At 25.9% G+C, this 14,870-nt stretch overlaps 1 protein-coding gene across 5 annotated transcripts in view; it reads left to right on the forward strand.

The window, feature by feature from the left end:
- Positions 1–423: 423 nt before the first annotated feature.
- Positions 424–14,870, forward strand: part of LOC103568453 (guanylate cyclase 32E) — a 36,678-nt gene continuing 22,231 nt past the window's right edge. The window contains exons 1-7 of one of the 5 annotated variants that reach the window (XM_014444551.2): positions 424–605; positions 2,147–2,226; positions 4,775–4,956; positions 7,103–7,310; positions 8,479–8,676; positions 13,535–13,657; positions 13,768–13,966. In XM_014444551.2, the coding sequence (XP_014300037.1) occupies positions 7,122–7,310; positions 8,479–8,676; positions 13,535–13,657; positions 13,768–13,966 (709 nt within the window). In that variant the 5' untranslated portion in view covers positions 424–605; positions 2,147–2,226; positions 4,775–4,956; positions 7,103–7,121. Of the gene's footprint in view, positions 606–2,025; positions 2,047–2,146; positions 2,227–4,774; positions 4,957–7,102; positions 7,311–8,478; positions 8,677–13,534; positions 13,658–13,767; positions 13,967–14,870 lie in introns of those variants that run through there. The other 4 variants (XM_014444549.2, XM_014444553.2, XM_014444550.2 and 1 more) reach the window with 4 other exon arrangements.

Genomic DNA, 14,870 nt, shown 5'->3' on the forward strand with positions numbered 1-14,870 from the left:
AAAAGAATTAATATTTAATTTTGACAGTTCGGATATTTTTAAAAATGAAAATGCAATTTAAAAAAATGTTTTAGTTTAAAAAAGAATTTTTTTTATATTTTTAAAATTACTCGATAAAAAAACAGGCAAAGATATTTTGGCCATAGGTACTTATGGTTTATTGTTACGATTTTCTTTTTTATATATTTTTTCTTTGAAAAAAGTAAAATGCAAACGTGGATAGAGTATAAAGGTATATAAGAAAAAAAAAATAGTTTGATCATGTTCTCAAGGGAAGTGATCCTGTGGGTGGTCATGCGCCACAAATGTAGTGCGATTACCCCCCTGAGGATACGATTGCGACTGCTGTACTCTCTAGCTTTACTTTACACTATATAGTATATTCTGGCTGTTGGTGAATGAACGACCAGAGTCAGTCTGGCCGCGCGCGCCTTCGACTACTGTCGTCGCCCTTACAATAGTACACTATTTTTACATCGTTACCATTTTTTAAAATTTTTATTATTTTCTATATGAATACTATTATTTTTTGAAGTAAAAATCAAATTTTAAAAAAAATTTTTTTGTGCAGTAAAATTTGTAAGGATTTTTTCTACATACAACAGGTAATTTTTTATTTTGTAACTAATCAAAAATTTCTTTTACTTTAACAAAAAAAAAATTTTTAATTAATTTATTATTTTTAATTCAGATTAAGTATAAAAAAAAAAAAAAAAAAAATATTTTCCGTATGACAACTAAATTCACATGCTGATATATATTGAAATATTTCACACATTTATCGTACACTTTATATTAAATACTTCCTGTAGGTATTAAAAACTCTAGTCTATTTATCTCGTTTTTTTATTTTATTTTTTTTTTTTTTTTTTTTTTTTATGAATGTGGAATTTTCGAATTTTTTTTTCAACAGGTGAATTACAAAAAAAAAAGAAAGTAAAAATATGCACATGTAGAAAATTAAAAAAACTACAGGTGCAATTTTTCAAAATATTTTTTTTTTTATAATTTGTCATTTTAAAAAATATCTAAAAATTATTAGACGTTTGCTAACTTCAGTATCTTGAAAATATGGTTCGGAAGTTAACAATTGACAATTTTCGGATTTTTTTTTTAATAATAACGAAAAAAAAAAAAAAAAATATGCACATGTAGAAAATTTTGTAAACTAAAGGTGCAATTTTTCAAAATATTTTTTTTTTCATGATTTGTTATTTTTAAAAAAATCTAAAAACTATTCGACGTCTGCCACCTTCAGTATCATACATAATTATCGTATTTAATAATTAAAAAAAATTTGTTTTAATTGTTTTTAATAACATACAATATTATTGCAAAAATAAAAAGTAACAATGAGTGTCATATGTCAGTAGAAATTGATTCGATCAACTTTAAAACACTATACGGGCTAGCGAAAACGTGATCGTAATAAAAGTGTAACTAAATTGTATTTCCTTCTCTTTTTATTTAATGTCTCTTTTAATATATATATATATATATATATACTGATCTTTTATATAGCCCACATTTCATTCAACAGCACATCAATTTAACGATTTGTTCATCTTCAATATTTCAAGATAGAGAAAGTTACGTCTAATTTTTCTAGGATTCAATTCACACTAAATACTTTCACTAAATCAATTTATTTTATTAAATAATAATAACAGTAAAGTTAAAATAAAAAAAATTGAATTAATGGAATTGAAACGTTAAATCAACTTAAAAAAAAATGTTGATTAATTTAGGATATAAAATATAAGAAAGAGCAATTGAAATAGTTAGGTCGATTGCTCGTGTACTTTATGATCGTGACAGTTGTAAGATAACTCCCGAGATTGGGTACTGACTCGTTATCGTTTTCGTGCATCTGACATTTACCGATTCGTGATTTTGTTTATTTTATTTTTATTTTTATTTATTTTAACGCTTTTATGAGTTTTAATTTTTTATTCGACATTTCAAAAGATTTAAATTAAAAAAAAAAAAAAAATACATTAATAATAATGTGAGCGTTAAAACCGTCAACGATATATTTTTGTGTAGGTAATTTTTTTAACGGGGCATAAAAGAAGTATATAAATACACGTGATGTTTTTTTTCGCGTTTACTTGCGTGATATATATTTTTATTTTTAATTTTTTAGGTATAAATTGCAAGACAATTCGTGATCTCAATTCGATCAAACTGTCATGAAATTATAATATCATATAAATCTTGAGCAAAGTATGTATCAAAATAATTAATGTCATTTTTTTATATAAAAAAAGAAGGGGCAAAATGGGCTCCTTAAGAAAAAAATTTTCAAATCCTGTTTTTTTTACTTTTTTTTACTCCCTTGCCAAGTATTTAACCTTCAATCGTTCATTAAAAATAAAAAGTTAAAAAATGTGGGGTAAAATGGACCCTTGAAAAAATTTTTATAATGTGAGTTTTTCAGCTTGTTTCACTTTTTTTTCCTTCTGCTGAGTTTTTGGTGTCAATTTGCTATGATACTGAACTTAGCCGACGTCTAATAATTTTTGAATTTTTTTTTAAAGCAACAGATCATAAAAAAAAGTATTTGAAAAAATTGCACTTATAGTTTTTTTAATTTTACACATGTGCATTTTTTTAGATTTTTTTTTTTTTGTAATTGATTCGCTGAAAAATAAATTCAAAAATTTTTAATTGTCTGCTTATTTCAGGATCATAATTTGCTGTCTATAAAAATTGAAAAATCCTGAAATTTTGGGTAAAACGGGCCCCCGTTTTATGTTTTGAAACTTTTTGCTATCTATTGAGTATAAAAAAAGGTTGATAGTGAAGATTTAGACCTCAAAATAACTTAATTCAAAGTTTTTAATCACTCGTAACAACTAATAATTTCATTACTCGATTACTTATACTTTGATTATTTTCGTTTATATAGAATAAATTGTTTTTGAAAAAAATTATAGTTAGTAATGCTGTTAAACTCGTGACCCAGTTTGCTCCTTATCATAATTCTTTAACCATTTTTGTTAAAAAAAATTTAGGAACCCGTTTAGCTAAAAAATATTCGTAAGTTTTCACTCTAGGCAGCCCATTTTACCCCCTCCTCCCAACACTTTTCATGTTAAAAATTTTGGGGGGTCCATTTTGCCCCCCCCCCTCTTTCCCTATATATACTTTTATATATTTTATTGTCAAATAAAATATGCTCATACAAAAATTTAGATTTTTTTATGATCCTGGTTGGGAGACAATTAAAATTTTTCGGATTTTTTTAACAAATAATTTACAAAATTATAAAAAAAAACTAAAAATATGCACTTGTAGAAAATTTAAAAAACTACAGATGCATTTTTTTGAAAAAAGTTTTTTCTATAATTTATCGTTTCTAAATAAAATTCAAAAATTATTATAAGTCGGCTAACTTCAGTGTCATGAATTTTTTTGAAATTAATTATTTCGAATTAATAGTAATTATAAAAAGTCAATTGAGATTAATTTCGCACTTGAATTTTAGTTTAAAAAATTAATACTTCGTAAAGAGAACGTCTTTTTTTTTTTTTAATTTTGACAAGCAATTTACAGTGAAGACTTGGCCAACATCAAGTTTCTGAATAAAATTTTTTTTTTTACACTGAATCGAGACCCACAGGCGCGGTTATAATAATGTAATTTAACAACCGAATAACTGGGATCATTTACAATCTTGTCAATTTTTATCGCGCATTATTGCTTACCAAAAAAAAAAAAATAAAAAAATCCATATTTTAAAAATTAGCTACATTTGTTTTATCATAACTGAAAACCGATAAACTGTAAACCAGTAGTATAATTTATTGTTTTATCATTTTTATTTTCACGTAGTCACTAAAAAAAAGTAAACTGATTGTGAAATCACCGTGAGCACGACTTACAGTAATTTATGCGTCAAACTTGTATATTTTAAAATAATTAGACCTCACTAATTTCATTCTATCTATTTTTCGTGACCAGTTAACAAAAGTGTTAATTACAAAAAAAAAATATTAAAATTTTTTTTTTGCCAATAAAATATAAGAATAAATTATTTTTAAAATTTTATTATTATGCAACAATATTTCACGTGAATTTTTATATGTTATTCATTATTATGATGCTATAATTATTATAATTAGCCATTTAACTTTCATTTTTTGAAATATCATTAAAAATATTTTTTAAAATTTTTTTTTTAAATAAAAATAAATAATTATTATTTTAGTTTTGAAATAGAAGAAAATTTTTCGTCTAAAAAAAAACAGTTTAAAATTAGAACAAGTATATAATAATTTAGTGTGTATATATATATGTATATATACTAATAAATCACACTTGTCTATAGTTCAAAGGCATTTAAAACGTTGTGTTCTTGTTATTTAATAATTTCGCAATCGGCATGAGCTAGAAAGACACCATAGTAAACGTGTACGTAAATCACTCACGATCTTCATGCGATTCGCCTCAAGCTCTCCCGCATAAATATATACATATATATGTAATCTCCCTTTTTTTCTCGACACGAGTTAAGTGTCGTGACTTGTTCACACCGTTCGTTTTAAATTATATTGTTACGTAATTCTTATAATTCAATAACACAACCCAAATTCAATGAAAAAAAAAATCTTTCAATTTTTTATTGTATTGATTTAAAAAAAATATAAACATTTATATACTTTTTTGGCTATTTATTCTAATACATATATTTATATTTATGATTTAATGGTAATTAGAATTTTTATTTATTTTTTAATTTTTTATATTTTGTTTTTTTTTTTTTTTTCAGTTAAATAAGCGGTACTTTTAAATATGAGGAAATGTTTTTATCAAAAATCAACGGGATATCAATGAACGTCTTTGTATTAAGAACCCCCAATGATTTTTATTTGCTACAGAGTTTTGTCCATTATCACAACCAGACCTCCTAATGTGACTTAAATAAAACTCGATATTACCATTAGTAATTCTGTAAGTCTAAAATCATATTATGATTTTTTTTAATAATAATAATAATAATAATAATAATAATAATAATAATAATAATATTAATAATAACGAGCAACCTGTAGTCAGTAGTCTCTAAATTTGAAACAGAGACTACCCTGATTAAAAAAACTCATTGAAAAGGATTGAAAAAGATGAGAATTGAATACTTTTGAATACTTTCTATACCACCAGATTTTCATCTGGGCATAAAATTAATACTTTTCAATTCTATTGAATCCAAAAATAATATGAGAATTTCTAAATTTCCGAGGAATTGAAAAAGATTCAAAAGAATTGATATTTTTAATCTTTCTGAATACTTTTCAATACCAAAATATATCACATCTCGGGTCACGTGTAGGATTGAAAAGAATTTAAATGAATTGAAATTTTTTAATCTTTTTCAATCCTTCTCAATACCTAAATAGTTCGATTTTCGGATCAAGTGTAGGATTGAAAAGAATTCAAATAAATTGAAATTTTTGAATCTTTCTGAATCTTTCTCAATATCAAAATAATTCCATATTGGAAGGTATTGAAATGATGAAAGATTGAGCTCCTTTCAATACTTTTGAATTCCATTTTAAGAATTACAAAGTGTTTAAATGATCAAAATTTCAATTCCATTCAATACTTTCCAAAACCTCCATATAGATTGAAAAGAATTGAAATAATTTTCAATCCTTTTCAATGAGTATTTTTAATCAGGGTATTCACTGTTTTAGTTATAAGTATACCAAGTGGTATACTTCTAGCTGTGAAATAGTGTATATACACTATTTTTCAGTGGTTTTCACTGTTTCAGATTTAGAGAGTACATAACTACATGTTTTGCTACCAGATTTATTAAATATGATTCGTCCCGGGAAAAATTGATCAGACCTGATCAGACATGAACAGGCATGAGTCTTCAGGCCTGATCAGACATGAAAATGATCATGCCTGATCAGGCATGTTTAGGTCTGATCAGGTATGCTCATGTCTGTTCATGCCTATCCGGGAAAAAGAAGATATACATAAAAAATGGTCCTATATATATATATATATATATAATTATGTATAACTATGTTATATTATAAATCCCATATCTAATAAATGATTTTGTTTAGTCAAATAAATCTATTTATTTGGCTTAAATAAATTCTTCTCTCAGTATACTGTAAATTGTGGCAAATTTGCCGTAGAAATACCGTATTGTACGGTAAACTACGGTAAAATGCGGAAAATTACTGCAATTCAGGTCTGTCAGGAATAAAATAATAATAATTTCTGTGTTAAAGGAATGACGTATTTATAATATTAACATCTTTGATAATTAGAATCTTCTTAATTATTGGGTGGTATTACAGTGTGCATTAAAAATGATGCATTTAAGTATCATTAATCCACGTGTAATAACTCATTGCCAGATTAGATTCCTAATAAATATTTGTCAATTAATTGACTAAAAAGCCGTCATTTTTTTAACACAGAAATTAAAAAGTCTGGTTGTAAATAAGTCAGCTTAAGAACAAAATAATAATAATAATAATAATAATAATAATAATAATAATAATAATAATAATAATAATAATAATAATAATAATAATAATAATAATAATAATAATAGCATTAATACCAATAATAATATTATTAGTGTTTATGAATAATTAATTAAAATTTATTATGATAATAAAAAACAAAAGATTAATTATAAAAACAATATTACTCAATTATGACAACAGTAGACGGTGAAACTATTATTCAAATATAAATTATTTAAAATACTAAAGACTACGCGGAATAAATGATTAGATCATCATTGCATCTAGGACAACAGAATTTAATAATAACAATAAAAAAAAAATATATGTATAAATATATAAGCTTTTAGAATTAGTCAGTCAGAACTTCCGTGTCTATTCACCAACATGACTAATTCATTTTTATACTGACGATCGGTTCACTTCTTACGTCTATAGTCGAGATCTTCAGATCTACTCGTTAGGCCACTCAATCTCAATCTTTCATTGTCAATTCGATCAAGATTATTTTCATGTATCGATAATAATCACAATAATGATGTCGAAATAAATGTTTATTTTTTTTTAAATTTCAAACCGAGTATCCAAGTGAATAAGTAAATTAGGTTCGCAGATCAGAGTGGCATGCGACTAGTAAACGTGGAACGGGCGTGTCTCTTGCTGACAACGATTCACGTTTTGGTCAACGAGATTGTTGATGCAAAGACCTTCACCCTTGGCTACATCACCGGTTCCAAGAGACGGCCAAACGAATTTGAGTATCAGAGACCTGGTACTCGTATCTCTGGTGCTATCACTCTTGCTGTTGAAGAGGTACAAATTTATAATTCATTTTTTATTAATTAATAATCATTTTTTTTTTTTTTTCATATTTATAAATATCCAAATCATAAATTTCATATAAATTAAAATCACAATTTTTTTTTTTTAATTATTTAAATAATTTTTTTTTTGTCCATAAGTAAATTAATTTTATAGCTGATAATTATTCCACTGTAAAAAAAAACCAGGGTAAGTAGGTGTAAGTGTTAAAATTTTTTATGTGAAATTTCAACACTGAAAGCGAGTGTTAAAAAAATTTCCCAGTGTTAAATTAAAATTTACTATATAACAATTTAAATTACAGTTTACTATATATGATATTATAGGATTTTATATGATTTACATACGATCATATAAGAATTTTTTTCCCAGGTATTTCATAATAAATTTATTTTCTAATTTCTATACGTGGAATTTTTTTTACACCAATTTAACAAAGGTATTTTAACACCACCAATTACACCACTTATACTGGTGTTATTTCATTTTAACACTGCTCATTTTACAGTGTTGAAAAACTATAATTTCAATTGAAAATATTTGTCTTTCATGGATAATTAATTTTTTCAATATTCAAAATTTGATAACGAAAATAAATTCGCAATAATCAACGACTACTCAAAATTTTTTTGAAAAATGTCAGTAAAAAATTTATAAAATGTTCAAAAATTTTTTTGAATTAAAATCCAACTCAATTTCTTGATTAATCTCAAACAATATATATATATATAGCTAATTAATCACGTAGTCTTATTAAATATTATGCTTTAATTATTTCAATTGTATAAACAAATCGATACTTTTAAAAATTAATAAATCTTGTCCTTGAAGATTGAACGCTGCTAATTTTTTTTTTTTTTTATAATTAATATTGAGTAATAACAAGTGGTATTGACGTATGAAATGTGATTAAAATTTTTTGACGAACGTTTTATGGCAGCTCTGAATATTTCCCATAGCTTTCACCACCTAAAGTTGGTCTTCAAACAAAGAAAAAAAAACGTACAGTCGCTCGTTAAAACTTAAAATTTCTTCGAACACAAGTTTTTTTATCTCCCCCAGTGACTCTTTTATGTCTTTCATCTTTATTAGTCTTATTTTTATGCTGTAATATATTTATATTTTAATATATTATATATATAATCTAAATGTTTTTAAGGTTAACGCTGGTGAACTGGGTAAACGCGGACATAAACTTGAGTTCTTGGTTGCTGAAACTTATGGGGAAGAAGAGACAAGCATTTTGATGACCGCTGAACTTTGGAAGAAAAATATTAGTGCTTATATTGGTCCACAAGAAACTTGTATTCATGAAGGCAGAATGGCGGCTGCTTTCAATCTTCCAATGATTTCATATGTAAGTAGATTTATTTATTAAATATATATATATATATTGCACAACTCAATTGCGAAGCAATGCGATCTGTTCTGCCAACTTATAATTATTAATTAACAATGATTATAAGTTAATTTAAAAATTGAAATTTATTGTTTGGAATGTATAAAATTCGCTATACTGACACCCAGGCTCCGGGTTATAATTTTAAACACTAATTTTAAAAATTTCTTTTCTTCCGTGCAGTGATCCGCTTCACATTCACTTCAGGTTTAGACCATGTTCACTCTGTAAATTTTTTACAGTGTAGTGTAAGGGAAAAATGTATTAATATGTAGGGCAATTGACCCACCTGGGTTGAAAAATTTGATCTGATTTTAGTATAATTGGACTGTATTTGGACTAGTTAGTCTAATTTTGATTTTTTTACTTTGGAAAATTTTAGTTCTGAAAATTTGCAAGGACAAAACTAGATTAAATCATGGACTTGTAATATTTTTATTTATGGACAATATTTATAAAAAATATTTTAAGTTACAGAATTGATTATGTTTTGTTTACTATTTATTTAGTGTCCTTTGTTTAAAAATGTCGGCAGTTAATGAAAGTTTGACAGCTTTAATTTTTACTTTTCTTGGCTGAATATTTATAGTATTGAATAAAAGTAATAAAATAACTGTTAAAATGTCAAGAAATTTTTCTTATTTACTGGATAAAATTGAAAAATATTTCGGCATTAGAAACCATCAAATTCTTGTGACATCTTATTGCGAGTGCGCATTAGCATGTTTCAAATATCAAGAAAATTAAAATAAATTTATAAATCTAGATTATTATTATTATTATATTGGTAAAAAGTCCTGTTTTAGATCTGGTCGATTAAAAACAGACTAAAAATTATAGTACATAAAGTCTGTTTTTGTCCTTAAAAATAATTGAATACAGACTAATAATTATCACAAAAAAGTCTGTTTTTAGTCTGAAAGGGATTTAAAACAAACTAAATATCATACGAAAATAAGTCTGAAATTGGCCTGGATAAGGATTAGTACGGGTAAAAACAGATCAAATTCCTATTATATGAAGTAAATACGATTTATAAACTTAAACTAGAGAAAAAATATTTGAAATTATCATTTATTTTAAAACAGATCTAATTTTTTGACCCGGGCAGTACCTGATCAGAGAACTAGTACCCGATCACTCCTGTATTTGTATATACATATTTACTAAATTTTACTAAATATATATATATATAAAAATAAATAGAATGATCGAGTCCTAGTTCCCCGATCAGGCCGAGGTCTCTTACCCTATAGGTTTTCAAAATTATGATACAAAAATGTTTTTATCTTGCTGAAAACTCGTGCCCTGAAGATCTTAAAATCCAAAAAGTTCAAAAATTGTTTTTTAGAATAAAAAAAAAAAATTGCGGAGAAAACCTGTAATGTTCGTTGATATGTACGGAAGTCAGTAAGCACAATAACTGTAAAAATAACTAATTGATGTTTATTTTTACACTTTAATTTTTGAATTGGAAATCGCATTCTAATCCTTTTTGTTTAATTGTAATTAATAAAAACTTAAAACTGGCAATAATGAAAAAAACTTCGCTGCCATTTTTTTTTTTAATTATTATTATTATTTTTTTTTTTTTTGAATGAGCAAATAAGTTGTGCACATGTGGATTCTCCAACTTTATCATAAATTATTAGTTATTACACATGAAATTTAATTTTCATAAACTCTGATTTATTTTACATGGATGAAAAACTTGTATAAAATAATCTAATTTACCAATGTTACTATATTTTAAAATTTTCAATACTGCAAATGCACCGAAACAATTCAAGTGAAAATCGCTAAGTTACTTGGATAAAATATTACATTTTTATATTCTTTTGTAAACTTTTATATATATCTTGAATAAAAATGTATGTTTGATCGGATATTATTGATCGTAAGTAAAAAAAAAAAAAAAAGTATAAAATATAAATTTAACCGAATGAAAATTTTTTAAAGCAGTCTATTATTTAAACTGGTGAGATCGGTGGTTTATACTTTTTTATTTTATTTTTTACTCTTTTCCGTCTAGTCGGGAAACGAGACGCAATAAGTCGCATTAATTAGTTGCGATAAAGAATAAGTTAAATGTTAACTTGGTCAAAAGGAAGGAAGAAGATAGAGATTGCACTATTTTTATTTAAATGTTTTTTTTTTTATAATGATTTAAGATTTTAAATATTTATTTCAAAAAAATATTTATAATTCATATTATTTTTACACTACAAAAAGAGCGGTGTTAAAAATGGACTCAATTAACACCACGCTGTCTTAAAATTAAATAACACCGGTGTAGGTGTTAAAATACCGATGTTGAATCGGTGTAACAAAAAATTCCACGTATAGAAGTTAGAAAAAAAAATGTATTACATACACTGTGCAAAAATTTCCAACAAATTTTTCTATGGGCGCATTGTAACACCGGACCATAAGAAAACTGGTATGAAATTTACAAGTGTCCTATATAGTAAACGGTATGCGCAGACGACACGATTGGGACCTATGCGCATACGTTTACTATGGGACACTTGTAAATTTTGTACCAGTTTTCTTATGGTCTGGGGTTACAATGCACCCATAGTAAAATTTAATGGGAATTTTTCACAGTTTATAAAAAAATATAAAAATTTAATGAGAATTACCTGAAGGAAATTTCAATTTTACTACCTGCGTCAAAAAATTAGATCTGTTTTAAAATAAATGATAATTTCACGGGTTCAAAATTTCGATCTGTTTTAAAATGAATAATAAATTCAAATTTCTTTAATTTAAGTTTATAAATCGTATTTACTTCATATAATAGGAATTTGATCTGTTTTTACCCGTACTAGTCCTTATCCAGGCCAATTTCAGACTTATTTTCGTATGATTTTTAGTTTGTTTTAAATTCCTTTCAGACTAAAAACAGACTTTTTTGTGATAATTATTAGTCTGTATTCAAATATTTTTAAATACAAAAACAGACTTTATTTACTATAATTTTTAGTCTGTTTTTAATCGACCAGATCTAAAACAGGACTTTTTACCAATATGATAATAATAATAATAATCTAGATTTATAAATTTATTTTAATTTTCTTGATATTTGAAACATGCTAATGCGCACTCGTAATAAGATGTCACAAGAATTTGATGGTTTCTAATGCCAAAATATTTTTCAATTTTATCCAGTAAATAAGAAAAATTTCTTGACATTTTAACAGTTATTTTATTACTTTTATTCAATACTATAAATATTCAGCTAAGACAACTAAAAAATAAAGCTGTCAAACTTTCATTAACTGCCGACATTTTTAAACAAAAGACACTAAATAAATAGTAAACAAAACATAATTAATTCTGTAACTTAAAATATTTTTTATAAATATTGTCCATAAATAAAAATATTACAAGTCCATGATTTAATCTAGTTTTATCCTTGCAAATTTTCAAAACTAAAATTTTTCAAAGTTCAAGAATTAATCCAATTTTGTCTGCTCGTAAGGCAATTGTTTTTTAAAACAGATTAAAAACAGCTTAAAATTTTTATAAAAAATCAAAAACAGATCAACTAGTCAAAATACAGTCCAATTATACTAAAATCAGATCAAATTTTTTGACCCGGGTAGGTACTTAATTAAATAATTATTTATGTTATACGCAATTTATTTAAAAATTATGCAATTTTACTTCTACCATTTTAATCACTGATAATTTAATCAACTAATTATAATACTGTTTAACTCTAGTGATTGAGTAAATAACAATATTCACAAAGTTGAATATTTTCAACACGGAAAAATATTTTAACACCGCTAAAGAATATTTACGGTGTCACCGGTTTTATTTTAACACCGTTTTGACATTTAACACCGAAAATTTTAACAACTACACCGCCTGGACTTACCGCTGTTTTTTTGTACAGTGTAATCAATGTAAAATATAATCCTGCAAAAAATTACCGGAGTAAATCCGGCGTGAATAAAAAATGGGTGACTAGTTATTTATTTTATCTCCTCGGAGTGAAATTCACTCCGAAGAGGAGTCTATTTCCAGGAAAAATATTTTTTAAAATTTTATACTGAAAATGGCCTGGTAAAATTTTATAAAATTACATTAAATTATTGATTCCCTCACTCAGATCTTATTTTATAATATTTTATAGAATCGTATATGATTTTATAAAAACCTTTTTTCCCGGGCTTGTAATATTTTATGAAATTTTATCAAATTTTTTACAATTTTAGAAACACAGAAAAAAATGTTTTCATAAAATTGTTTAAAATTTTACACAATTTTTTATAATTTTACAGTGAAGTTTTATACAATTTCATATAACTCTATAAAATTTGACAAAACTTCATAAATTTTTCCAAAACTTTATAAAATTTTATCAGGCCATTTTCAATAGAAGAAGGGTGGGGCTCAAAATTTAAGGGCCCATTTTCCCCCCTTTCCCCTATTAGGGGAGCGTGGGGCAAAATGGACCCCTGGGGGCAAAATGGGCTGACATTTATATCACATACAAGCCTTCATTTCTTAAGGGGCCCATTTTGCCCCCCCTTATAAAATTTTATAAAAACAATTTTTCTCGGGTTCAATTATTCAAACTCTGAATCAGAATGAATGCAGATTAAAATAAAATCCAGATCACTCTGAAATCACTCCGCTGAAAAAACAAACTCCCGATTTACTTCACATGGAAATTGATTTTTTTAAACTCCGAAACTCTGAGTGACGGAGTGAATTAGGATTTAAATAAAATCCATAAACTCAAAATTTTTTTCAGTGCAATAATCACTAATTACATTTAAAAAATCTATTTTTTTTTTTACAGTTTTGTACTCATCAAGAAACGTCAAATAAAATCGAATTTCCAACATTCGCTCGAACTCGACCGCCAGACACCCAAATATCAAAATCCGTTGTTTCAGTTTTGTTAGCATTCAATTGGACGAAAGTAAACAAATATATAAAAAAAAAAAACAATAAAAAAAAAACTTTAATGATTACTAATTTAACATGTTTTTGGCTGACAAATATAAAAGTAAAAATATTTTTTACTACCAGGTTACGTTTATGTACATGAACTCAAGTTTATTTGAGTTCAACAATAAAATGTCAAGCGTCGCAATGACGATTCTCAATTCATTTGAGTCGTCTGGAATTTCAGTAAATTATCTCCGTTGCTGGAAGGAACCTTACCACGTCACTCACATGAACAATCCATTTCATGAGCTCGTTGCCTCAACTTACCGCGAAACGCGAAGTGAGTATGGCTTTAATGCTGACATGCATATTTCTTATATTCAATTCACTCTCGATTTATTTATTATACCATACAAATAATAAATTGTTTTATTTTTTACTCGGAAAATTACGTCATTTACAATTAAAATAAATGTCTTAAATGCAAATTTTAAATTTACAAAGATTTATTATTAAATTCATAAAAAAAAAAAAATACAGTTAATAATTTTTTATTCTAAAATAAAAATGTTAATTATTAACAGAGATACATTTAACAATTTATATATAAATGTATATGTATATATATGACATACAATTCACAAGAATGTAAGATTGTCGGACTTGACATATTTATTAGACAGACTCTCACTTGTATTGTAGTGGATAAACCCGCATGACAGTCGCGCACGTAGTGCCGTGCTTGGAATAAGTTGGATTTGTTATTCGCGAATAAGTCAACTACATGCCGACTAATGTGGCAACCACGTGCTCTTTATTTACTTGATACTCCCTTGACAACTAAACTGTAATATGCTGCGTTCAATGTACGTTATAAACCCGGCAGGTTATCAAAACGCACGTGCGTTATTTTATTTGAAGCCTTGTTATCCCAAAGAGGGACTAACGATGTCTTCTTTTTTTTTTTTTTTTTTTTTTTTTTTTTTTTTTTATATATATATTATATTACTCTTTGTCGTATAAAAATAGAATGTTATATAAATATTCAACACACACTTTTTCCACATATTAATTAATTGCGCTCGTGGCTTTATGTACAGTCGGACCTCAATATAAGACTAATTTGGGATTATAGGGGCTAAAATTCTTAAAATTAAGTTTTTCTCACTGTTGTGCTTAGCAGTGTTTATGCCCAAGCCTCGCTATAAGACTATCGCAGTTTTGCATTTTATTTATGTATTCGG

This window comes from Microplitis demolitor, chromosome 2 (genome assembly GCF_026212275.2).
Source record: "Microplitis demolitor isolate Queensland-Clemson2020A chromosome 2, iyMicDemo2.1a, whole genome shotgun sequence".
Lineage (NCBI taxonomy): Eukaryota > Metazoa > Arthropoda > Insecta > Hymenoptera > Braconidae > Microplitis > Microplitis demolitor.